This window comes from Petaurus breviceps, unplaced genomic scaffold, assembly GCF_028583685.1.
Source record: "Petaurus breviceps papuanus isolate PSGF00001 unplaced genomic scaffold, PetGlider_PUasm1.0 582, whole genome shotgun sequence".
In the NCBI taxonomy this organism is placed as follows: Eukaryota; Metazoa; Chordata; class Mammalia; order Diprotodontia; family Petauridae; genus Petaurus; species Petaurus breviceps.
In genome coordinates, this window is record NW_027186390.1 from 9,564,607 (window position 1) to 9,591,473 (window position 26,867).

At 37.6% G+C, this 26,867-nt stretch overlaps 1 protein-coding gene across 5 annotated transcripts in view; it reads left to right on the forward strand.

Moving 5' to 3' along the window:
• The window catches only part of ECI2 (enoyl-CoA delta isomerase 2), a 58,984-nt gene that overhangs the window by 29,367 nt on the left and 2,750 nt on the right, over positions 1–26,867 (forward strand). For 4 of the 5 annotated variants that reach the window (XM_069103558.1, XM_069103560.1, XM_069103556.1 and 1 more), the window contains 6 exons: positions 2,781–2,879; positions 3,134–3,319; positions 5,483–5,552; positions 11,516–11,618; positions 13,370–13,490; positions 23,354–23,443. In XM_069103558.1, coding sequence (XP_068959659.1) covers positions 2,781–2,879; positions 3,134–3,319; positions 5,483–5,552; positions 11,516–11,618; positions 13,370–13,490; positions 23,354–23,443 — 669 coding nt within the window. The remainder of the gene's footprint in view (positions 1–2,780; positions 2,880–3,133; positions 3,320–5,482; positions 5,553–11,515; positions 11,619–13,369; positions 13,491–23,353; positions 23,444–26,867) is intronic. The other variant, XM_069103557.1, reaches the window with a different exon arrangement.

Consider the following 26,867-nt stretch of genomic DNA (forward strand, 5'->3'; position numbering starts at 1 on the left):
TAGATAGATAGATAGATAGATAGATAGATAGATAGATAGATAGATAGCTTGTTCACAGAGTGGGTGTTGCCTCAGACAAACATGAGACCTGGGAAAGACCTTAGCTTCCATTGCATCTGGGCTCATCTCCAGTCACACTGACCTATGTCTTGTCACTGGATTCTAATGAACCTGGAGGAGAGAGTGGGGCTGGTAACTTTGCACAGTCCTGCTTCACTTAAATCCAATTCACTTCCAAGTCATCACCCTCCTAATATCATTGGTCCTCGAAGAGACAAGACAGAAGACACAGTTGCTTTTATGTTGTCTTAGCCCATTCGACTGTAAGCTCCTCAAGGGCAAGGACTGTCTTTCTTTTGCCTCTTTTTATATCCCCAGCTTTCAGCACAGTTTGTTGTTCATTCATTTCAGCCCTGGCCTACTCTTCATGACCTCATGTGGAGTTTTCTTGGCAAAGACACTGGAATGGGTTTCCATTTCCTTCTCCAGCTCATTTTACAAATGAGGAAACGAAAGCAATCAGAGAAATGACTTGCCCAGGATCACACAGCTAGTAAGTGTCTGAGGCCAGATTTGAACTCAGGAAGATGAATCTTGGGAAGATAAGGCCCTCCATCTACTGAGCCACTTAAGCTGCCTCCAGACATTTAGTAAATATTTATGAGTGACTGACTGCTATGTGCTAGGTGTTATAGGTATACAGAAATCCCCTTAAGGATCTCTTAGTCTAATGGGGGAAGTATTATCTACTTTCCTAAAATTTGATTTGCTTCTTAATTTACTTTCTTCCTATGATGAAGAATATAGTTTCCTTATAAAACGTATTTTTAAATGGTAAAATAGTCAAAAATTACCTTGGAATATTTTCATATGTGACCAATTATAATAAATTATTATTTATGGTTTAATTATCCCTAAATTGATTGATTATGCCTTGTATTTATTCATCCAAATCCTTTGTTTTTCTCTTGTTTTCCCTCACAGAAAAGCATGTTGATATAGTAGCAAGAGTGCTAAATTCTAATCCCTTCTGACACTTGGAGCTGTGAGACCCTTAGATTAGACAAATCATTCCCTGGACCCTAGTTTCCTCAGTATACCATGGGGATAGTCATATTTTTCCTACTTGCCTCATATGGGTGGTAATAGGGAAGGTATTTTGTGAACCTTAAGATGCTCCATAAATATTAATTCACTTTAAAGGATATATTCTAGCACCATGGTCAGAAAGTAGTTCCTGACAAGGAGGAGAGGTGAATTTCAGACTCATTTAGTTTAAGGTTAAGAGGGTAGCACCATGGATAGAGTACTGGATCTGGAGTCGAGACAACTCAACCTTTCTGAGTTCAAATCCAGCCTCTGACACTTAATAGCTGTGTGACCCTGGCAAAGTCACTTCACCCTGTTTGCCTCAGTTTCCTCATCTGTAAAATGTGCCGGAGAAGGAAATGGAAAACCACTTCAGTACCTTTTCCAAGAAAACCGCAAATGGGGTCAAGAAAAGTCAGACATGACTGAAAAACAACCAAACAACAAAAGTTTAAGGTTAACTGCTGTTGTTCTTGCCGTTTTCAGCCTTTGGTCACCGTTGCCATTCACCTTCTTGCTTCCTTTTCTCCAAGACTCCCAAACAATGCTAGATCAAGTCACAAAACCGAGTCGACTCCAAAGCGATGCTACCTAACTTCAGTTTAGCTCCCACTGCTACTTTTATTCATCTAGATTTACTTCCTGTCACTGCTCTTCAGCAATTGTTCCAAACTTTCAGCTATGCCCTTGAGCCCCCAGTGCTGCCTCCACAGATAAGCTCATCTCCTGTTTTATTTAGGAAAACGGATCCTCCTAAACAGCGTCCTGACTCAGGCCTCTCCTTTGTGCATACCATCCTTCACAGAGCTACCAAAATCATCTTTCTAAAGCACAGGCTTGGATATGTCCTTCCCCTGTTCAAACTTCTTAGATAAACCTGTCTCCTTATCTGGGTATTTAAGGACCCCCACTGTTTGGCCCCAGCCCTACCTTTCCAACTTTATTTTGTGTTATTCCCCTTCACATTTTCTGTGTTAAAACCAAACTGGACCAGCCTCAGACACTTAACACCCACACAAAAAAACTAGCCGTGTAATCTTGGGCAAGTTACTTAACCCCAATTGCCCTCCAAAAAGCAAAAAAAAAAAAAAATACAAACTGGATTGCCAGCGATTCCCCCAACTAGCTGTTAAGTGCCAAACTTTATGCTATTTCCACATAATCTCATCTCTTCCTTTCAGATTTCCTCCAACGCTTACTAGCCATGTGACCTTGGGGAAATCACTTAACCTCTCCATCAACCTCAGTTTCCTCATCTGTAAAATGGGGATAATAATAGCACATCTCTCATAGGGTTGTTTTGAGACTCAAATGAGATAATACATGTTGAACACCTTGCGAACTTTGAAATGCCATATAATTGTTAGATATTAGGGAAGGGAAAAGAATATGCATTTATACAGTGCCTACTGTGTGCCAGGCACTATGATAAGAACTTTAAGATATCTCATTTGATCCTGTCAACACTATTATTATCCTTGTTTTACAGTTGAGGAAACCAGGCAAACAGTATGTGTCTGCGGAGGGATTTGAACTAGAATTCATTCTACTATAACACTTAGCTGCCTCTGATTTTATTATTATTTTCTTCATGTCCCCCAAGTTTGCCTTCTTCATAGCCTTGATATTGGGGCTCCCACATGCACTTGTAATTGAGGGCTGGCTCTGAATCCTTCTTGCTCTTTTTATAGGCTACTGAAGGGCAGTGTACCTCACCAAAGCCAGGTATGCTCGACTTTGTCAACAAAGCAAAATGGGATGCATGGAATGCTCTTGGTAGCTTGCCAAAGGTGAGTCCTGTGCTCAGTGCTACTGTCCCATCCTTTTCCTTACGTACTAAAAGAGAGTTTCTTGGTGATATTTGCCTGAGATCACTCTTCCCGGCTCTTCAGCTGGATAGCCCCCCTCTTCATCCACAGTCTCCTTATCTGCTGCTTTACATGATACATTCCCTCCTTAACAGAATTGTTATTTCTCCTTAACTGTCAGCCCAATTTGCAGCGTATACAACCGGCTGATTTTGTCTCTGCCATTTTCATCCTAGGACACTGCCAGGCAGAATTATGTGGATTTAGTAGCAAGTCTGGTTTCCTCTCAATCCTTAAATCAAGAAAAGACTTCTGCTAGTGATAAGAAATCTGAATATGAAAACCTGGTAGTCACCAGGGAAGGCAATATTACACAAATCCTGTTAAACCGCCCCACCAAGAAAAATGCTATTAATGTTAAGGTAAGGAGACTAATCATACTTAATAGTACTTTTGTTGTTCGTTCATTTCAGTCATGTTTAACCCTTTGTGATCCCGTTTGGGGTTTTCTTGGCAAAGATACTAGAGTGATTTGCTGTTTCCTTCTCCAGCTCATTTTACAGATGAGGAAACTGAGGCAAACAGGGTTAAGTGCCTTGCCCAGGGTCACACAGCTAGTGTTTACTTTACCTTTTTTTAGTGCTTCTCATTTAAGTACTCTGGGCTTTCAGAATAGTCATTGTTTTTCAGATAATCCCTGTGGGTCTGTAAGGTACCATTCAGTTAGGAGGGAAATCTTTACTTCCTCTATACAAATAGACTTCTTATAAACAGAGAAGCACTCACTAAATGTCTGAGTCAGTATTCAAAACTTGTGAGCTCCCAGAAGATTCAGAATGTTAATTTTTTTTTATAATGATTGACGTGGTACAGTGAGAAGTATGCTGTCACTGGAATCAAAGGACCTGGGTTCAGATCCTACCTCTAACACTACTAGCATTTGGGCTGTCACTTAACTGCCTAGACCTTGGTCCCCTTACTCATAAAATGAGGGCGTTGGACCAGATGCCATCTTCCCTTCTCCCTCTGCATCCCGTGACCTGCCAACGAGAAGGAAGAGGCTCTGAGACCTCAGAGATCCCCTTTCAAGTCAAGCAGAGAAGGATGAACTGCATACTAATTAGTGTTTTTTTAGAATTGCAAGCAGCTGCCTATCCTTCATCTTTGGTTTTCCCATCATTGAATTATACAAATACCTGAAAAAATCTTCACAGCATAAGGAATGCCTAGTATGGTATTTCCTTCTACCAGTAAAGGTTGTAGCCAGTTTTTGACTTGATAGATAAGTCCTAGGAAGGTACCTCAGGTGCATAGTAACCACCACAGGGTCCCACAGGTAGGAAGTGCTCAAAGCAGTGTTTGAATTCAGGCTTCTTCACCCCAAGCCCACCACTCCATTCACTCTGCCTCCCTGCCTCTGCATCGTTGAATTGATTAGATTGAACTAATATTGAATCAGACTACACACTAGGATGAGACATGGATGCAAACCTTATCCTTTGGACCCATACTCTACATTATAGTGAACACATGACACAAATAAGAGAACGCTTATGGACAAGGTCTGGAGAACGTCATATGTGCATCATTTACTTAAAGCTCTTGATCCTCAATTTGTTATCTCGGTTTTCCCCAACACTGCTGTGAGTGACCCTGCCAGTCCTTATTTCCCCATCCCATGGAATAGTGGTAACAAACTCAAGCAGAAACAGGGACCACTAAATCATATGGAAGGATCCCTGCAGGCTACACATTGACTTAGAAAACCACATATTAACATTTTCTACATTGTGTTTATTTTTATTTATTTTGTTAAATATTTTCCAATTACATCTTAATCTGGTGTGGGCCACACTTGGGAGTGTTGGGGGCTGTGGGTCATGTGCTTGACACCTCTGCCGCGGAATGTATTCATTTCACTCATGTTACATTTCACTCATGTTATTTATGAGAGACATCATGGTACAGCAGAAAGAGAACTGAACTTGGAATTAAGGACCTTTGAGCTCACTTCCTGTCCGTGACCTTGGGAAACACCTAAGTTTTCGTTTTCTCCTCTGTAAAATGAAAGGATTGGACAAGAGGTCCTTTTCTTTCAGCACTGGGCCTCTTCAGTATTTGTCCTCTGAGTCATTTTTCTGTCAAGGTATATATTGACATCAGTGATATCAGTAAGCTAGGATGTTGCTGATGAGTCATTTCAATCATGTCTGACTCTTTGTGACCTCATATGGGCTTTTTCTTGGCAAGAGTAGTTTACCATTTTCTTCTCTGGCTTGTTTTACAGATGAGGAATCTGAGGCAAACAGGATTAAGTGGCTTGCCCAGGGTCACACAGCTAGTCAGTGTCTGAGGCTGGCCTTAAACTCATGTCCTCCTGATTCCAGAGCCAGTATTCTTATCCATTGCATCACCTAGCTGCTAAACTCAGAGGGCTTAGCCCTGCTACAGGATAGAGACCAACTTCCCTTGGTGGGAAATGCTGCCTCACCAGAATGACTAATAGATAGACCATTAATAAAGCCATTGGTTGATGATTCTTCTTTCTAAGATTAATTCTTTCCTTCTGTCTTCTGCTCCTGTAGATGTATAATGAAATTATGCTAGCCCTTGAAGCTGCAGGCAAGGATGATTCATCACTAACTGTTATCACAGGTATTCTGTTTTGTGGGACATCTTGCTCTCCTGTTTGGATAGATCCCTAACCTGGGTGGGAGGTTGGATTAGATGTTCTCAGGGATCCTTTCCAACTGTAATATTCTATGATTCTAGTCCACTGAAGCTAGGGAAATTATTTTCTTTCCATATATAGTGTTGCTGTTCTCTGTAGTTTAGCTTTCAGACTTGATCAGCTGTATTGTATATAAGTAGAAAATGAGTCCAAGAATGTTTCCTCCTCACTAAGAAATCAGCACCCTGTGAACCTAGATAAATGGGCTACTATTTATGTTCTTATGGTCCTAGAGAAGTCACTTAACTATTTCTCTGCTTCATTCCTCTAGCTCTGAAGTGAAAATACAGGTGATGGGCCCTGCTTAGGTTTGAGAATATGTGGGCAACAATTAGGAAAGCCTAACCAATTTTTAAAAATCTTTTAAACCATTCACCTTCATTTATCTTCACTTTGTCAGGTAGAAATTTGTCATACAAGCTAGTGACACAATGATAAAGCATTTAGTTACAGGTAGATTCAAGCAGCTTAAAAATTAATGTTTTATTACATTAGTGCCTTGAATGGTATTTGTTAATTCTATTGCTTGGGCTTTGAGCTCAGGGCGGATTTCTTCAATATTCCGTGGATCTACCTATTAATTTTAATAATTTATTAGGGTACTCTTCAGAATCTACTGCATTGGAATTCCTAATTGTAGAAATAATTGAGTTTTACACATAAATGGGTATTAGTGATAGCATGGTATCTATTTTTATTTAGTAATAACTACTCATATTTTTATAGCAGTTCAAGGTAATTGAGCATTTTTCTTGCCACAAGTATTGTCCCTACTTTACAGATGAGAAAATTGAGCCTCAGAAAGGCTAAGAAACTGTTCCGCAATGGCACAGTAAGTTTCGTCAATCAGGATTTGCACCCTGGTCTCCACACTTCCTTGATGCATCACACCATAGTAGACAACTTCATGAGTTTCTCTTGCCAAAAAAATTTCATTCCAACGTGCTAATGATTAAAGGATTTTGAAAAGTCCTTTAAAATGTCTATTTTTTTAAGGAACTAAAAGAAAAGCTCAAACTTTGAAGATTGTAGACCATCTGTCCCACCTCGTTAATAAAATAAATACTGAGCATCTGCTGTGTTGAATAAGCCATGCTGGATGCCAAAGGAGATAAAAAGGGAACGAGCCCCTCAAGAAGCTTACAGTTTACTAGGGGAGATGAGATACAAACACAGATAACTTAACATACTGTTTATAATATGTATATACATACTATACTAACATAACTAAATACACTATTTAATATGCACCATAAGAGTGGCTTTTTAGGGAAAGGAGGGAGAGGGATATAGAGGGAAATGTAGTTGAGATAGATACCAATAAAGATATCAATAAAAATGTATTCCAAAACAAAATGTGTAGGCATTAGACAAGCTAGAGATCTCTGCTGTCAGGGGGAGAGGTCTTTGAGCCAGGCCTTAAGAGATGGGAAAGATTCAGAGAAGAGGAGCCCTGGGAAAGTAAGCAGAAGGAGTGTAGGAGAGAAGCACAAGAAGGCCCAGGCCATGTTCAGATTGTGTTGGGTGTGCAGAGGATAGGTAGTATTGGGCGATAAGGCTAGAAAATGAAGATAGGACCAGATTATGGGAATATCAGGCTCAGGAATCTGGACTATATTTAATGGGCAGTGGAGAACCAGTAAAGGTATGTAAATAACACTGTAAGATATTTAGTTAGAAAGCTGGCAGAAGTGTACAGGATAATAAATAGGAGGAAGTCAGTGAGGTAGAAGGCTGTTGTTGCCTTGGGTTAAGTATACCGTTAATATGAACCTAAATTCAAGTGAAAGCTGTAGGAATGGAAAGGAGGGGAGGGAGGAGAGAGACAATTACAAAGGAGGAATTGGTGGGACTTGGTAACTATTTAGGGGAAACAAAAGAAAAGAAAGAGTCGAAATGACTTAAGTATTAAACCTGGGTAGGTAGAAGAATGGAGGTCCCACTGACAGAAGTATTTGAAGTAGATTTTCTTTTGGGAATATGGGAGGAAGGGGTAGTGATAGGACGAAAGATGATGAGGTCAGTTTTAGGCCTTTTGTTTTTGAGGTGCTGAACTGGAATTCAGAAAAGAGGACTGGCTAAAGACAGATTTGAGAGTCATGCAGGTGGTAGTAGTATTGGAAGTTATGGTAGTGAATAAGATCACTGAGAGTAGAGAGAGAAAAAAACACTAAGGACAGGATTTTCAGAAATATGTACATTTAAGGGCCAGGCAAAGGAAAAAGATCTATCAAAGAAGACATAAAAGAAACAGTCAATGAGGTTAGGGGATCCAAGATCATGCAGTGTCATAGAAAAAAAAGGCGAAGATTTTGGAGAAGAGGGTGATCAAAACTATCCAGTACTATAAAGGTTAATTTCTCTTTAATATGTTACCACTTTAGTTTACATAGAACATTAATATAATGGGCCCACTTTTTAAAATCTATTAGAACAAATGGTGTATGATTGTGATGGAGTACTATTGTGCTATAAGAAATAATGAGAGAGATGCTCTCAGAAAAACCTGGAAAAAAATCACATGAACTGATGCAAAGTAAAATGAGCAGAACCAGGAGAATATTGTATATAGTAACCGTAATACCGTATAATGAGCAGCTATGAATGACTTAGCTATTCTCAGCACTACAATGATCCAAGACAGTTCTGAAGGACTTAAGATGAAAAATGGCATCCATCTCCAGAGAAAGAATTGATAAAGACAGAATGCAGACCAGAGCATACTTTTTTTTACTTTATTTTTCTTAGGTTGTTGGTTTGGTTTTTTGGTCTGTGTTTTCTTTCACAGCATGACTAATATGGAAATATGTTTTGTATCACTGCATATGTATAACTTATATAAAATTGCTTACCTTCTAAATTAGGGGGTAGGGAAGGGAGAGAGAAAATTTGGAACTCAAAATTTTCAAATCAAAAATTATTTTTATATGTAATTTGGGGGAAAATCAAATATGAAATAAAAATTTCAATTAAAAAATACAAATGTATATATATATATATATATATCCCCCCAAAAAACAACCAAAAAAAAGGTCAAATCTATTAGAACCCATAACTTTTAATAATGGTAATCATAGTCTGGGATTTTGCCTTAAATGAAGAGAGATCCTTGTACAAATATTGATTTAAGACATATTGCTAATCAAAGAAGAGGTTATTGGACTTTGGGAGAGGTCCTTATAGTGGGAGATGCCATTTTCTCCAACTAACCCTCTTGACTTTTTAGATATGCTTCATGTAAATGGGTAGAAGACTCTGTGAATAGGTATGTGGATCCCCAGGGCTCAGCCAACTCCTAAGTTCAGCCTAAGCATAAACATTTAGCCTGCTCTAAGAATAGGTGTTCCCCTGGAAGCTTTGCTCACTGGGGGTTCCCTGGTTCCCTCAGTATTAAGCTCTCAGGTAAGCTACTGCCTAGATAACAGCTATAACACCTCTTCCCTCCCCGCAAAACCCCAAGACAGCGTCAGGAGAGTCTTCCCGCCTGAGGACACGTAGTTAGCACTTTTCCAGACCAGGGATTTCTGGGTCCCAAGTCATAGCCCTAGGGTGAACAATTATCCCCTTCTGTCCTGGTTTACCCCCTATTAGCACCTGTACCAAACAAGGATTCCCTGGACGGATAATAGAAAGATGACAGCAAAAATACTAAGTAATAGGGGCAGCTGGGTGGTGCAGTGAATAGAGCACTGGCCCTGGAATCAGGAGGACCTGAGGTCAAATCTAGCCTCAGACATTTAACACTAACTAGTCATGTGACCTTGGGCAAGTCGCTTAACCCCAACTGCCCTGTCTTCCCTCCTTCAAAAAGCAAAAAAACAAAAACAAAACCACTAAGTGATAATCTCCGTTGATATAGTACTTGTAAGGTCTTAAGAGCACTTTCCTCACCATTAACCTGTGAGATGGGTAGATATTTTATTGCCCCTAATTTATTAAGACTCCACAGTATAAGCCCTGCTTATTGTAAACACCCCCCCCCCTCATGCTTTGAAACGAGTGTTCTTAACCTGAGGCCCATGGATCCTTTGAAGGCCCATGGATAGATTTCACAGAGTTAGGTGACACAGTACATAGGGGAATGAATTTGGAGTCAGGAAGATCTGAGTTCAAATGAAGCATTTAGTTACTAGCTATATAACCCTAGGCAAGTCACTTAACCCCTGCCTCCATTTCCCCACCTATAAAATATAGATAACAATAGCATTTACCTCTAAGAATTGTTGTAAGGATCCAATGAGATGGTATTTATAAAGTACTTGGCAAACCTTAAAGTGCTATATAAATGCTGTTTATTATTATATCAGGGGATCTATAAACTTGAATAGGAAAAAAAATTACCATTTTATTTTCATTAACCTTTAACTGGAATTTAGGACTTCCTTCAGTTACTTAAGAACATTCTTCTTCCAGAATTTATTCATTTATTTTTAGTTTTCAACATTCATTTCCACAAGATTTTGAGTTCCATATTTTCTCCCCATCTCTCCCCGACTCTCTACCCCAAGATGGAAAGCATTAATTATGCCTTCCCTCCAGTCTGCCTTCCCATCCCCCCTTACCCCTTACTTTCTTGTAGGGCAAGATAGATTTCTATACCTCATTCTCTGTATATTTTATTTACCAGTTGCATGTAAAAACAATTTTTAACATTTGTTTTTAAAACTTTGAGTTCCAGATTCTCTCTCTTCTTCCCTCCTCACCCACCCCCCATTGAGAAGACAAGCAGTTCAGTATAGGTTATACTTCTGTAGTTATGTAAAATATTTCCATAGTAGTCATATTGTGAAAAACTATATTTCCCTCCATCCTATTCCACCCCCCATTTATTCTATTTTTTCCTTTGACCCTGTCCCTTTTCAAAAATGTTTGCTTCTAACTGCCTTCTCCCCCAGTCTGCCCTTCCCTTCCATCAAGTCCCCCTCTTATCCCTTTCCCCCCTACTTTCCTGTAGGGTAAGATACCCAATTGAGTGTGTATGTTATTCCCTCCTTAAACCAAATCCAACGAGAGTGAGGTTCACGTATTCCTTCTCACCTCCCTACTCTTCCCCTCCATTGTAACAGCTTTCTCTTGCCTCTTTTAAAATTACTCTTCTGAAAGAGTCCTGAGGGTTCACCAGAATGTCAAGGGGTCCATGATACAAGCTTAATAGCACCTGCCTTAACATCACATTGCAAGGGTAAATAACATACAACTTATGATCAGATGTCTCTGCTGTTTACCTAATGCCATAGGCTAATTTTGAATTGCAAATCAAATAAAAATCACACTTCACTGCATATCTCCAAACCATTTGAGTTCTTGTTCTCAAAAATAAGCCATCCCATTTTCCCTCTTTATTTAGACTTGTAAGCTAACCTACACACATGATGCTTTGGACTTTTTTCAATTTCCTGACTTCCCCAAATCAGGTAGTTGGTTATCATGGTATCCCTTCTCTCCCTCTCTCCTGAATATTTTTCATCTGGTTTATTTTCCTAACTCTCCACACTGAGTTTACACATTCTTTAGTCTCCTGTCATCTTCATTCTAGAGAGTCATCTAGGTAATGTTAGGGTGCTTAACATATATAATACTGAAAGTCACCTTTAGGTCTTCCTTTGAGGTTCTGATGCACAGGACTTGTATGTTCAAATAAAGCCAAACTGACCCAACTTTGGAATTTTATGCATATTTTTACCAGTCCTCCACTATTAATATCTTATAGGCTACTTCAGGCTAATTATACAGTGTTAGGGAAAAAAATGTCAAGATGTAAACATACAACCAAAAGCATTTAAATATAAGTCTATAATTTATTGTTGTATTTTAAAACCCACAAAATCTGTTGCATTTTTTTCTTCTGAAATTCTTTTAGGGTAATGTTGATTTTTGTTGGTTTTAGGAAATGGTGATTATTACTCCAGTGGGAATGACTTAACAGAATTTATGAGTGTTCAACCAAATGAAATTGAAAAGAAAATTCAAGATGCCTCTGTGTTACTGAGGTAGGAATGGCATTTACCTGCAAGAAATTTACTGTATTTTACTGCATAATCATTGAAGATTTTATGACAATTTTTTTTTGACAAAAAAAAGGGGTATGACCATTATGTGAATCTGTTTTTTTTTAAATTGTGCTGGTATTACTTAAAAGTCATTTATTACTAAACTGTCTTTGGTATAAGACTAGGATGCACAGAATACTCATGAATATACATTAAAATTGGGAAGATTCAAGTCTTGCCATATCATGTGAGTTACTCATGACAGCTTCACCTTGTGCCTATGGCTCTTCATTGGGTTGAGTGACAATACTGTTAAAACTGCAGCATTCTAAACAAATCACGCAAGTCAACTTTCAGAAATATACTAACAGTGTGAATGCAGTGTATCCATATGCCACTGATGAATATATTGCTGCTCTGTTAACCTTTTAAGCAATGTGATGAACAGAATGCAACAATTATGCTATGAAAAGTTATAAAGCAACTTTTGGACTGAAAAAAACAGGGTGCAATGATTATGTGGTGGTGATGATTATGCCATGAAATATGGTTATTTGTTCATCGGAATTACATTTTTATGTGCAGAAGTAAAAAAGTTTTTCCTGTATGTCTATTAAGAAGATTTAGTAAGCAAGCATAATTCTCTATTTTTTAATTATATTTTTATTTTGTTCACTTTTGAATTACATTTTTAAAAAATTTTTAACATTCATTTTTTTAAAAATTTGAGTTCCAAATTCTCTTCTTCCCTCTTGCTCCTCCTCCAGTCATGGAGAAGGCAAGCAATTTGATATCAGTTATACATGTGAAGTTATATGAAACATATTTCCCTATTAGCCATGTTGCAAATGCACACCCATAACAAGAATAATAAAGTTCAAAAAGTAAAACATAGTTTTTTATACTGCTCCCATTTATTATTTGATGTTCTTGCTTTTTGAAATTTGTTAGCTACATTTGATGCTGCTGTCTGTGAAAATTTGATTAAAAATCACTTAACATATGGAAATATTTCTACTTCTTGAGGTAATAGGGAACAGATTTCAGCAAATGCTCAACCCACCTAGAAGACTTCATGACTAGAACCACCTCTCCCAATTATAAATTCTTCTGGATAGGTCCCATCATATTTTCATAAAAGTTTTTAATAATAGTATTAATATTAGTAATAGTATTACAATAGTATTAATACAACTAGTAATCTTGTCTTTTAATAATAACTTTTGATAATATTTTTTGTTTGAACATTTCAACAGGAGAAGGAGGGTCCCTGTGTTGCTTCCAGGGTCCTTGAATTCCCACTGCTGGAATGCTGTAGCTTGATATCCAAAAGACCCATATTTATCTAAAGGGTCCCTGTCTCTTTACAGACCATTGGGCCAGTACTAATCTTGACATTAAAATTTTGGAGTCTTGAAATTTGTGGGACACACACACACACACACACACACACGTAATTTTTTTAAAGGCCCAGTAGAAGGAAGACCTAATCAAGATATTCCTATGTCAGATATGCCAGACACCCTAACATTACCTAGATGACTATCTAAAATGAATATAACAGGAGACCAAACAATGTTTAAAATCAGTGTAAAGATACAGACTGTTCTATTAGACACTTCATCTGGACATAGGGATCCATTAACTCAGGCTTAGAAATACTTCTCCTATATTATATAGTTTCATTATTGATGTTCTGGGGGAAAATATAAACTATTATTGTCCATTGTTTTTCTGTCTTTATCCTTTAGGAAATTTGTTGACCATTTTATAGATTTTCCCAAGCCCCTAGTTGCAGTGGTAAATGGCTCTGCTGTAGGAATCTCAGTTACACTTCTAGCACTATTTGACCTTGTATATGCAACTGACAAGGTAAATTATCTTTTCATTTCTCTTTTTAAATTATCACTATCATTAATATGGTTCTTTGTAGCAGTGGTATGGTTGCTGAATGAATTGCATAGAATTTGGGTAGCTTCATTTAGATTTCCAAAGTCTAAATCCAAGTATAATAAAAATGCCTTTTTGTTTGGAAGAGAGATGATTCTCTCCCCACCCCCTGTTTTTTTCTCTTTTGTTTTTTTTCTGAAAAACAGCTGCATTGTTCTTAGTGAGGTATGCTGATCAATATATTAGAAAGCCTATTATTCATTCCTCAGTTTAAGGCTGCTTTATAAAAATGTTGCCTAATAATCATATGAAATTTGTCATAAAAATTATGAATGAATGAAATAGAATCATTTTGTAACCCACTTCTCCCAAGTATACACATCTTAGAACCATAAGATGTTAGTGCTATAAACAACCTTAAAGTCTATATAAATCAAATCAAATGAGAAAGGGGAAAATGGGCATTGGAATAAGCATTCATAATAGCACCTTTTATGTGTCAAGCACTGTGCTAAATGCTTTTTTCTAAACAAATATTATCTCATTTGATCCAGATAATGACCCAATGAGGCAGGCAAGACATATATAATTTATTTATTCATAGCAAGCATTTATATTGTACCTACTGTGTGCCAGACACTTGTTAAGCACTTCACAAATATTGTCTTATTTGATCCTCACAACGAGATAGGTGCTATCATTATTCCCATTTTACAGTCCGGGAAACCGAGACAGAGATAAAGTGACTTACCCAGGGTCACACAGCTAGTATCTGACATCAAATTTGAACTTGAATTTTCCTAACTCTTAAGTACAACACTTTATCTACTGCTCCATTAGCTGCCTCTGATAACATATGTAAAGTGATTTAGAGACCCTAAAGCACTAAATGCTAGCTATGTTACTATTTTTGTTATATATAATCAAACCTCATCGTTTTACTGAGAAACAGTTCCAGAAGTTTAAGTGGCTTATTGAAATTCACATAACCAATGAGAGACTTTATGTTCCCCAAAAGTTCACCTTTCATAAAGGAGTACTTTATTCCTAGATATGTCTTACCCAGCCTAGCATAGAAGACCCTAGCTAATTTCATGGGCCTAAAACTGCTTCACATGGTAATAATCCCCTTCCCCAACAATTTTGCTCACATTTTTATAAGTGTTCCCAATTCAGTAAATGATCATGATCTCCTCATCATTTGTGATATGTTTTGCTTTTCCTAAGAAATGACTTTCTTGTTCTGTGCTAAGTATTCCATCTAGGGAAGTTAGTCATGTATCACAACACTCAGTACTTCAGTGATTATACCTGGTTTGCTCATCACTGGACTACATTCAACCAGACTCTGTAGAACACATTGTCAGAAATAATGCTTTTAAGCAATCAGTCAACAGGAGTTTATTAAATGCTTACTCTGTGACCAGGTACCATGCACACTGTGAATACCAAGAAAAAAAAATGTTTTAATCCCTACATTGGAAATCCTGAAAAATCAAAAGATTAATAAAGTTGAAAGAGAACCATTGAACTAATAAATAAATCTAGGAGCTGGTTTTATGAAAAACCAGTAAAATAGATGTTTTGGTTAATTTGGTTTAAAAAAAAAAAGAAAGGGGCAGCTAGGTGGCACAGTGAATAGAGCAGTGGCCCTGGAGCCAGGAGGACCTGAGTTCAAATTTGATCTCAGACACTTAACACAAAAACTAGCCATGTAACCTTGGGCAAGTCATTTAACCCCATTTGCCCTCCAAAAGAATAAAATAAAATGAAAAAAAAAAGAAGAAGAAAACCAAACTACCAGTATCAAAAATGAAAAGGGTAAATTCACCACCAATGAAAAGGAAATTTAAGCAATTATGAGGAGTAATTTTGCCCAATTATATGTCAATAAATCTAATACTCTAAGTGAAATGGATGAATATTTACAAAATATAAATTGCCCAGATTAATAGAACAGGAAATAAAATATTAAATAATGTTTTCTTAGAAAAAGAAATTGAATAGGCTATCAATGAGCTACATAAGAAAAAATAACCAGAACCAGATTTCTACCAAACATTTAAAGAACAATTAATTCCAGTACTATATAAACTATTTGGAAAAAAAGGCAAAAAAGAGTCCTACCAAATTCCTTTTATGATACAAATATGGTACTAATACCTAAGGCAGGAAGAGCAAAAACAGAGAAGGAAAACTATAGACCAGTTTTCTTAATGAATTTAAGTAAAATACTAGCAAGGAGATTACAGCAATAAATCACAAAGATCGTACAGGTCTTTGAACAGGTGGGATTTATAGCCGGAATGCCAGGCTGGTTCAATATGAGGAAAACTATCAGCATAATTGACTATATCAGTAACAAAACCAACAGAAACCATACATTTATCTCAATAGATTCAGAAAAAGCTTTTAACCAAATGTAACACTCATTCCTATTAAAAATACTAGAAAGTATAGGAATAATACACAGTCGTAAACAACCATAATAATCTAGTGCTTGATGTACGCAAAGATCCAAGCTTTTGGGACAAGAACTTACTATCTGACAAAAACTGCTGGGAAAACTAGAAAGCAGTTTGGCAGAAACTAGATATATAGACCAATTTTATCTTACACTGTATGCCAAGATAAGGTCAAAATGGGGACATGATGTAGACATAAAAGGTGATACCATAAGCAAATTAAGGCACTATTGAATAGTTTACCTGTTAGATTTATGAATAAGGGAAGAATTTATGATCAAACAAGAGATAGAGAGCATCATGGGGTAAAAAATATATCATTTTGATTACATTAAATTAAAAAGGATTTACACAGACGAAACCAATGCAGTTAGGATTTTTTTTTTTAAAGTAGAAAACTGGGGGGAAACTTTTTTTTTTACAGCAAGTTCCCATGATAAAGCCTCATTTCTCAAATATTTAGAGAACTGAATCAAATTCTCTAAGAATACAAGCTATTCCCCAGTTGATAGGTGGTCAAAGGATATGAACAGGCAGTTTCAGAAGAAGAAATGAAAGCTATCTATAATCCTGAAAAAATGCTATAAATCACTACTGATTAGAGAAAAGCAAATTTAAAACAACTAAGGTTCCAGCTCACATCCATCAGATTGGCTAATATGACAGAATAGGAAAATGACAAATTTTGGAGGGGACGTGGAAAAATTGGGACACTAATAGATTGTTAGTGTAATTGTGAGCTGATCCATCCATTGTGGAAAACAATTTGGAACTATGTCCAAAGGGCTGTAAAACAGTGTGTACTGTCACAATAAAAATCTGTAAATAAGAAAAACTCTAGTTCAAAGTTCTGAGTGCAATGACTTATTTGCAAAGCTAGCAGTTGCCCGACAGATAGGGTTTTCTGCCTCCTCAGTAGTCAGAGACAAACACAGGTATTTTACAGAGCTTCTTTAACAGTGGCAAGAGAGGACCTGGGAAATTTATAGAATCTTGAAAAACTTGTTTGGATGAGACAGGTTGCTTGACTTGCAGTTAGGCTAGGGACATCCTGGAGTAGTGCAGATGTAATTTGTCACTATTAACAGCATTTGGTGTGTAGTGTGTTGGGAGTGAAAGGGGACATTTTGGAGAAGGGACAGTCACCAGCTATTTAACTTAATTGGTCAAGATACCACGTCATTCAATCTGTCCCTGAAGGGAGTTGGCGATTGTTGTCTTTCCTTCTCCAAGAGGACCAGATGACATCACTATGTTGCAGTCAAGGTATATTGTATGTCCAGCTGTGACTGATCAGACTAGTATAAGTTCAGAAAACTCTATCACAGGTCAGACACAAATAGTGCATGTGAACATTTGGAGTCAAGATTTCCTTAAATTTGTGCTTCTCTTGTTTCTTTTCTACTGCAGTTCTGCTTTGCTTATTGAGCACAGTGCCTTTGATATAGGTATACTATGCTGGGCAATTTCATCAATGGAGTATTTACTATGGTAGGTGTAGTCATAGAGGGTAACTTAGACTTGAGAAATGAGGTGATGTTTATGCTAACTCAGCTTTACAAAAATGAGGAACTTAGTCTGACTATGGTGGTTATAATATGCCTCTTAATCTAAAAGCAGTCTGAATTAGACCCTTACAAGCTGAAATAAATCAAGATAATCAATATTAACTTAATTAGGAATTATTTTTCTCAATACCCTTTGACCCAGCAATACCACTATTAGGTCTGTATCACAAAGAGATTTAAAAAAAAAAGGAAAAGTATATATACAAAAATATTTATAGCGACTCTTTTTGTGGTAGCAAAGAATTGGCAATTGAGGAGATGCCCATCAATCAGGAAATGACTGAATAAGTTGTGGTATGTGATTGTGATGGAATACTATTGTGACATAAGAAATGACAATCAGGATGGTTTCAGGAAAAATCTGGGAAGACTTATATGAACAGATGCAAAGTGAAGTTAGCAGAAGCGGTAGAACATTTTACACAGTAACAGTAATATTGTATGATGATCTGCTGCGAATGGATTAGCTATTCTTAGCAATTCAGTGACTGAAGACAATTCCAAAGGACCCATGATGAAAAGTGCTATCCACTTCCAGAGAAAGAATTAATAGAGTCTTAATGAAGATAGAAGCAGACATTTTTCTTTTTCTTTTCTTGTAGAAAGTGAGGAGGGGGGTAGAGTTATCTGTATTTTCTTTCACAACATGACTAAAATGTTTTGCATGATTGCACATATATATCCTATATCAAATTGTTTGCCTTCTCAAGGAGGGAGGGGGGAAGGAAAGGAGAGAATTTGGAACTCAGAATTAAAAAAACAACAAATATTTTAAATTGCTTTTACAATTGGAAAAAATTGCTGCTCTCATGCTGTTTACACTATAATAGCATCAGCCAGATATACATAGATTGGAATATATAAGACAAGCACAGAGTAGATATAAGATGTTCTTAGGTAAGTGGAAAACACTGTGCTAGTGCTAGGGATACAAAGATAATAAAAAAAAATCCTGACCCCAGGGATCTTACAAGGGGGGAAGGAGAGGGAGATACGACAAGTAAAGGGAAAAGTAAATACAAGATAATCTGAGAATCACTGGTATCATTTACATAGAGTTTGCAAAGCACTTTACATATAACATCTAATTTGATCCTCACAACCACCCTGTGAGGTCGGTGCTGTTATTGTTCCCATTTTACAGATGAAGAAACTGAGATAGACAAAGGTTAAGTGACATATACTCAGGGGCCACACATTGAAGTAAATGTCCAGGGCTGGATTTAAAATTGTCTTCCTGACTCCAGGTCCAGGACTTTATCCTCTGCAGCACTGAGCTTCTAGATGAGAGGGGAGAAAACATTTAGATTTTGTGATATTAGGACAAATTCCCCATGAGAGTGAAGACCTAAGCCGACTAGAAAATAAGACCTCAGAGGTGGGGTAGGTGAAGGGGGGCAATGCATTCCTGGAACAGGGGACACATTATAAGGAAAGGGCAGAGTTCTGAAGACAAGAAGTTCAGCAATTTGACTGGAGCATGAATTACTTAAAAAAGAGTAGGGTCAGGGGCAGCTAGGTGGCACAGTGGATAGAGCACCAACCCTGGTGTCAGGAGGACCTGAGTTCAAATCCAGCCTCAGACACAACACTTACTAGTTGTGTGACCCTGAGCAAGTCACTTAACCCCAATTGCCTTGTAAGAAAAAAAAATGAAAAAGAGTAGTATGAACTAAAGCTGGTATCAGTTCATGGGACTTTATATCTTCTCTGGAATGAAAAAGAATAGCCATATAAATATTTCTCCTGCCCTGATTTTCACTGTGTTTTCATCTCTGTTTTAGAATTCAGGATGAGAAAAAGGTGATTCTGCCAAAGGATTTTGCCCAACAATATTGTAAACAAAAGCACTCAAGGGAATATCTCCACTGATTGACATAAAAATTAAAAAAAACTTCACTCAAACAGGCTACTGTTGATGAGAGAGCACCCCACCGAAGTTAACCCAGGCATCAGCTGATGATGAGGAAAATAAAGGAAAGCGTTTTGAACTGGCAGTCCAGACTCCTGTATTCTAAGCAGCTCCACTACTGACTTAATACTTAGTAAATCTCTTCACCTTTTTAGGACTCAGTTCCCTCATCTAAATAGTGAATGGGCTTGAACTAGGTGGCCTCACAGGACTCTTCCAACCCTGAAATTCTAGGCAGTCGGGAGAACATATACAAACTTCACTACACAGACAGGAAGCACTGCCCCTGTCCCCAAACTGAGGACCTTGCCTCTTATTTTATACAGAAAATTTGAGTCATTGTGCCAGGAGCTCCCTCTTCCTTTCTCATCATCTCAAAACTTCTTGACATCATCCCCCACTCTTACCTCCTTTAGTCTGTAATAATGAGGCAACCTTCCTTCTTGCCAAGGCCAAGCTCTTTGTGTGTGCCTTTGATCCCATCCCCTCCTGTCTTCTCTTACAGACTGTATTACCCTTATCTTCCCCTCTCATTCTTTAATCTTTTTTCTTTCATTTAAAACACATTTCTGTATTAGCTATATTGCCAAAAAAAAAAAAGTAAAGGAAGTGGAAAAATGTATGTTTCAGTCTGTGCTCATTTCATCAGTTCTCTCTCTGGAGATGGATAGCATTTTTCTTTTCTTTTAAAAAATTTATTTCATTAAATGCTTCCCAATGTAAAAAATTTTAACATTTCTTTTTAAAAAAAATTTTTTTGAGTTCTAAATTCTCTCCTTCCCTCCTGGTCCTAACCCTTCCTTGAGAAGGCAAGCAATTTGATATCAGTTATACATATGAAATCATGCAAAACATTTCCAAATTAGCCATGTTGCAAAAGGAAACAGACAAAGCCAGGGGTGTTCTTCAGACCTAGTGACCCAGCTATATGATAGTGTTTTGTCTTCTTGTAAGATGATGAGAAACTTTGTCATCTATTCAAGGAGAGAGATGTCATAAATTGATAATGAAACCATCACCCCAGATAGTTTGGTCTACAAAAGTGATGGCATGAGATATCACCTGGTACCTACCCTTCTTTTCTGTGTCAGGTCAAGAGTGTTCTCTTTTTTCAGTATTACCAGTATACTTATTTTTATTTTGGAATCAGTATTATATTGTAAATATTCTGTATTGTTGTACATAAAATGATTTAGTAAAAGAAAAAAAGGATGCTTCAATCTGAATTCATAATTCATCAGTTCTCTCTCTCTCTCTGAAGGTGGATAGCATTTTTGTCACGACTCTTTTAGATTTATTGTAGTCCATTGTCTTAATTAGAATAGCTAAGTCTTTCACAGTTGATCATCATACAACATTAGTGTTACTATTTAAAATGTTTTACCGGTCCTGCTCACTTCACTTTGCATTAGTTCATAAGTCTTCCCAGATTTTTCTGAAACCATCCTGATTGTCATTTCTTATAGCACAATAGTATTCCATCACAGTCAAATATCATAATTTTTTCAGTCATTCCCCAATTGATGGGCATCTCCTTAATTGCCAATTCTCTGCCACCACAAAAAGAGCTACTATAAATATATTTGTATATATAGGTCCTTTTCATTTTTTCTATTTTTAATCTCTTTAGGATATAGACCTAATAGTGGTATTGTTGGGTCAAAAGAGTATGCACAATTTTATAGTCTTTTTGGCATAGTTCCAAATTGCTCTTCAGAATGGTTAGACCAGTTCACAATTCAACCAATAGAGTGTTAGTATACCTATTTTTCGATATCCCTTCCCAGCATTTGTCATTTTCCTGTTTTGTCATGTTAGCCAATATGATAGGTGTAATGTGGTACCTCAGGGTTGTTTTAATGTGCATTTCTCTAATCAGTAGCAATTTATAACATTTTTACATATGACTGTTGATAACCTTGATTTCTTCTTCTGAAAACTGCCTCTTCATTTCCGTTGACCAATTTGTCACTTGGGGAATGGCTTTTATTTTTGTAAATTTGAATCAGTTCCCTATATATTTAAGAAATGACACCTTTATTGGAGAAATCAGCTGTAAAAATTTCCCTCTAGTTTTCTGCTTTCCTTCTGATCTTGGCTGCATTAATTTTGTTTGTGCAAAAACTTTTTAATTTCATGTAATCAAAATCATCCATTTTCTTGTGATCCTTTCTATCTCTTGTTTTATCATAAACTCATAATCCATAGGACTGAAAGTCTTATTCTCTAATCTTAACCCTTCCCTATCTACTACTGGTTCCTTCCCTACTGCCTTCAAACATGCCTAAGTCTCCTCATCCCTAAAAAATTCTATTCCACACAGTAGTAATCCACTTCCTATATTACTACTCCTTTTCTCAATTTAGCTCCTAGAAAAAAAAAACTGTTTATGTTTACATTGTCTCTACTTCCTCTCATTCCTCAGTGCTTTGCAATATGACTTCCATTTTTTCATCACTCAACTAAAATTGCTCTTTCCAAAGTTATCAAATATCTATTAATTGACAAATTTGAAAATCTTTTCTCAGTGCTTACCCTTCTTGACTTCTTAACACTTTGATGCTGTTGATCACTTTCTCCACCTAGAACTCTTTTCTTATTTGGGTCTTCATAACACTACTATCTCCTGGTTCTCTTTCTACTCATCTGACAGGTCTCTTTTGCTGACTCATCATCCATATCATGCCTTCTTACTATGACTATTCTTCAAGAGTCTGCCTTGGACCCTCTTCTTTTCTTTGTCCACACTCTTTCTCTTTCCTTCAAAACCCTTCTTACAGTCTTCCCTATTTCTGTCAAAGCTTCCACCAGTCTTTGTTTAGTTTGTTCTATCTCAGAAACTATGATTCTAAGATTCTCCTTTCCCTCCATGTAAGCAAAAGGCATATTTCCCTGTCTTTCCTACATACTAAAAAATATTTCTATCACAGTAAATACATAAAAATCAGTCTTTGAAGCCAAGTTCTTCTCCAATGTGTGCCCCATATATATCTTTTTACTATTTTAACACTAGTATCTATCTAATTGGTATCTATTACTGATCCTTCCATAACCATAGCTGAGATATTCTGTTTATATCCCTCTATTTGCAATTTTGTCTGCTTTATTTAATCAGAGAGCATTTTTAAAGGTAAGATTTCATCTGAAAAATGAATGAGGAAAATTTAAAGTGCTCTTGATTTCTTGCTTGCTCACTGTCAGCTATAAATTTTATAATCACCTTTGAAAAATACTGAGGGAAAAACTCAGCCCATGTATCTAATCACAATTTAAATCAAAAGCTGAATGCAATCTAATTATTCAATTTAGACTATAGTTATTATCAATTAATTCCCTTCTATCTGAAATTCATAAAGACTTTTATTCTTTGTGAAGCACAGAAAAATTCAAGACCTGAAGAAAATCTCAGAGTGTCCATACTTTAAGCAATTTTCAAGTTAACTAAAACCCTTTAAAACTAACTGGTTTTCCTTTAAAACCAAACTGGGTGTGGTGGTGGCACACACCTCTAATCCCTTCTATTGGAAACACTGCAGCTGGTGGTTCTCTTGAATTCAGGAGTTCTGAACTGTATAGGGCTAAAACTAATTAGGTGTCCATAATAAGTCTGGCACCAGTGCTATTAAAGCTCCCCTCTCCCTCTCCAGGAAGCAGGGGGTCACCAGGCTGCCTAAGGAGGAACAAACCAGCCCATGTCAGAAACAGGTCAAAAGGGGTTGGTGCCAGTCAGCAGTGGGAGCAAGGCAATTGCACTTCTCAGTCTAGGCAAGGGAGACTTGGTCCCCCCAAAATAAAATCAGATAGATAGATAGATAGATAGATAGATAGATAGATAGATAGATAGATAGATAGATAAAGCAAACTGAAAAATCACAAGAGTGTTTTTGTTTGTTTTAACAGGCAACATTTCACACACCATTTACTGAACTGGGCCAGAGTCCAGAGGCATGCTCCTCTTATACCTTTCCCAAGATAATGGGTCCAGTCAAGGTAAAAGCATTGAAATCTTGATGGATGGCACAGGAAGAATAAGGCCGATATGTTACATACCACCTTTTTAAAAAAAAATTTGTTAATTGTGTCAAGTGTAAAAGAACACCATATATTCTGAAGAGTTGTACAGAACTAATTCCTTGGGAATGTGGGCATTTGCCTGTCAACCTGTGGAGAGAGTATGTTACTTAACTGGAAGAAAGATTGGTTTATGGGCAGGAATGAAAACTCACTGAATTTGAGTTGACCTCTTACTTATTTGTTCTTCACAGTTAATCAGAGTCTCACTATCTACTCCATAGACCAGACAAACTGATCAAGTAGGCTGACCCTAGGGACAGAATTCCCAGGTTATCAGGGAGCATACCATCTAGAAGGACAGTCCCACCATAAGAAGAAGGAACTGAGGAGCAGAGTCAAGATGACAAAGTAGAAACAGGACTTTGCGGGACTCCAGCTTCCACTCCCCCAATTCATGTAAAAGGGCACTCTGAACAAACTTTGGAGCTACAGAACCTACAAAATGACACAAAGAAGCTAACCTACTGCTGAGGACAGCCTGGTAGGCCGGCAGGAATCAGCCAGCACAGAGCTCTGGGAGCCAAGCCCAGCCCCATGGGAGCCAGAGGTTTTAGCCCCAGGGTGGGCCTGATCAGCCGCGGCTGGAGGGACTCCAGATCACCAGCAGCGGTGGCTATTTATGGAATTATCAACACATAGATGCTAAGGACAAAGTGAGAGGTCAGTGCAGTGTGGATTTTGGGATCCAGTAGTTCCAGAGTGCAGTTAGCCTTTGCCCCCAGGGGCGAAAAGGCTCTGAGGAGCTGCAACCATGCATCTGCCACGTGGCAGCTTCAGCTCCTGCCCTTCAGAGTGTAGGGGGACCAAGTGACCAGTCTTAGGGGTAATTGCTCTTGCTTTAACCTGCTTGGATCTGGATTGCTATCTAGGGTGAAGGTCCTGGGGTGTGTGACCAGCTTGCCAGATCATGTGGAGGCTTCAAAGATGGCACCCAGCTAATACCTTCAGCAGCTGAGAAAACCTCAGCATTTGGTACGAAGCTCCCCTGTCTGGTAGCAGAGTCCTACTGTGGCAAAAAGCCCAAAAGTCAAGTAATTGAGTGGCAAAATGAGCAGGCAAAGGAAACAAACCAAGCAAAGCAATCCAACATTAGACTCCTATTTTGGGGACAAAAAGGAACAAAGTATAGAACAAGAGGAAGACAGTGAAGTCAGAACTCCTGCACCAAAAGCTTCCAAGAAAAATACAAGCTGGTTACAGGCCATAGAGGACCTTAAGAAGCAAATAAGAGAAATGGAGGAAAAATTGGGAAGAGAAATGAGAACGATGCAAGAAAATTACAAAATGAGAGTCAACAGCCTGACTGAGGAAAATCACCTTAAAAAATAGACTAACTCAAATGGCAAAAGAGGCTCAAAAAGGCAATGAGGAGAAAAATGCCTTAAAAAGGCAAATTTGCCAGATGTAAAAAGAATATCAAAAACTCACTGAAGAGAATCATTCCTTCAGAATTATATTAGAGAAATGGAAGCTATTGACTTTATGAGAAATCAAGATATTATTAAACAGATCCAAACAAATGAAAAAATAGAAGGCAAGGTGAAATATCTCATTGGAAAGACCACTGACTTGGAAAATAGATCCAGGAGAGAGAATTTAAAAATTATTGGACTACCTGAAAGCCATGATCAAAGAAAGAACCTAGAAATCATCCTCCAAGAAATTCTCAAGGAAAACTGCCCTGATGTTTTAGAACCAGAGGGCAAAATAGAGGTTGAAAGAATCCGCTGACCACCTCCTGAAAAAGATCCCCAAAAGAAAACTCCTAGGAATATTATAGCCAGGTTCCAGAATTCCCAGATCAAGGAGAGAATATTATAAGCAGCCAGGAAGAAACAATTTGAATATTGTGGAGAAACAATCAGGATAACCCAGGATCTGGCAGCTTCTACACTGAGGGATGGAAGGGCTGGAATATGATATTCTGGAGGGCAAAGGAGCTGGGATTAAAACCAAGAATCACCTACCCAGCAAAACCGAGTATCATATTTCAGGGGAAAATGTGGTCATTCAGGGAATAGAGGACTTTCAAGCATTCTTGCTGAAAAAACCAGAGTTGAATAGAAAATTTGACATTCAGATACAAAAAGTAAGAGAGGCATGAGAGGTAAACAGGGAAAAGAAATCATAAGGAACTTATCATAGTTGAACTATTTACATTCCTCCATGGAAAAACAATAATTATAACTTATGAAACTTTTCTCAGTATGAAAATAGTTGAAGGGAATAGAAATATATATATGTCTATATTAGGAGGGTATATGGCATATGAATACATATGTAAATGTGTGCACATATGTTTACAGGTATACATAGACAGAGGGCACAGGACCAATTTAATAAAAAGGGATGATATTTAAAAGGTGAAATTAAGAGGTGAGAGAGGAATATAATGAGAGGAAATGGGGAGAGACAGAATGGGGTAAACTCTCATATTGAAGAGGCAAGGGAAAATGGTTACAATGGAGGGGAAGAACAGGAAGGCAAAAAGGCAAAACCTTATTCTCATTGAATTTGGTTTAGGGAGTGAATGACATACACACTAAATAGGGTATCTCACCCTACAAGAGAGTAGGGGGGAAGGGGATGAGAGGGGGGATGGAAGGGAGGACAGGCTGGGTGGGGAGGGAAGTTGGAAGCACCCACTTCTGAAAAGGGATGGGATCAAAGTAGAGAATAGAACAAGTGGGAGGTGGGATAGGATACAATATACATACTATGGTAATGTTTTGCATTAGCCACACATGTACAACCTATATTGATCTGCTGATCTTCCCAGTAAGGGTGGTTGACAAGGGAGGAAGGGAATGAATCTGGAATTCAAAGTTTAAAAATCAAATGTTTAAAAATATGTAAATACAATTATTAATACTATTTTACACGTAATTGGGAAATAAGATATATAGGCAATGGGGCATAGAGATCCACCATTCCCTACTGGAAAAGTTGAAGGGGGTATGGGAGAAAGATATGGGAGAGAGCAGATTGGAGGAGGGGATATCCTGTGGGACTGCTATTTGGGGGGGGAGGGGAGGGGAAGAACGGGGAAAAAATTTGTAACTCAAAATCTGGCAGAAATGAATGATGTAAAGCAGGAGTTAATAAAGCATTTGAAAAAAAAAAAGAAGGAACTGAGATGCTGAAGGAAGAGACAGTCTATGACAGCATGGTAGTAAATAGGTTTTATTGAGGAAGCTTACTTACAAGGCTGGTCCTAGGTGGCAATCAGTCCCAGCCAGATGTCATATAGGAACAGAACAAAAAGGACTTGGTGTCCAAAAAATGGCCCATGGTCACATAAGTGGTTATGTAAGTTTTACAAGGGCAGTTCCATAATAGA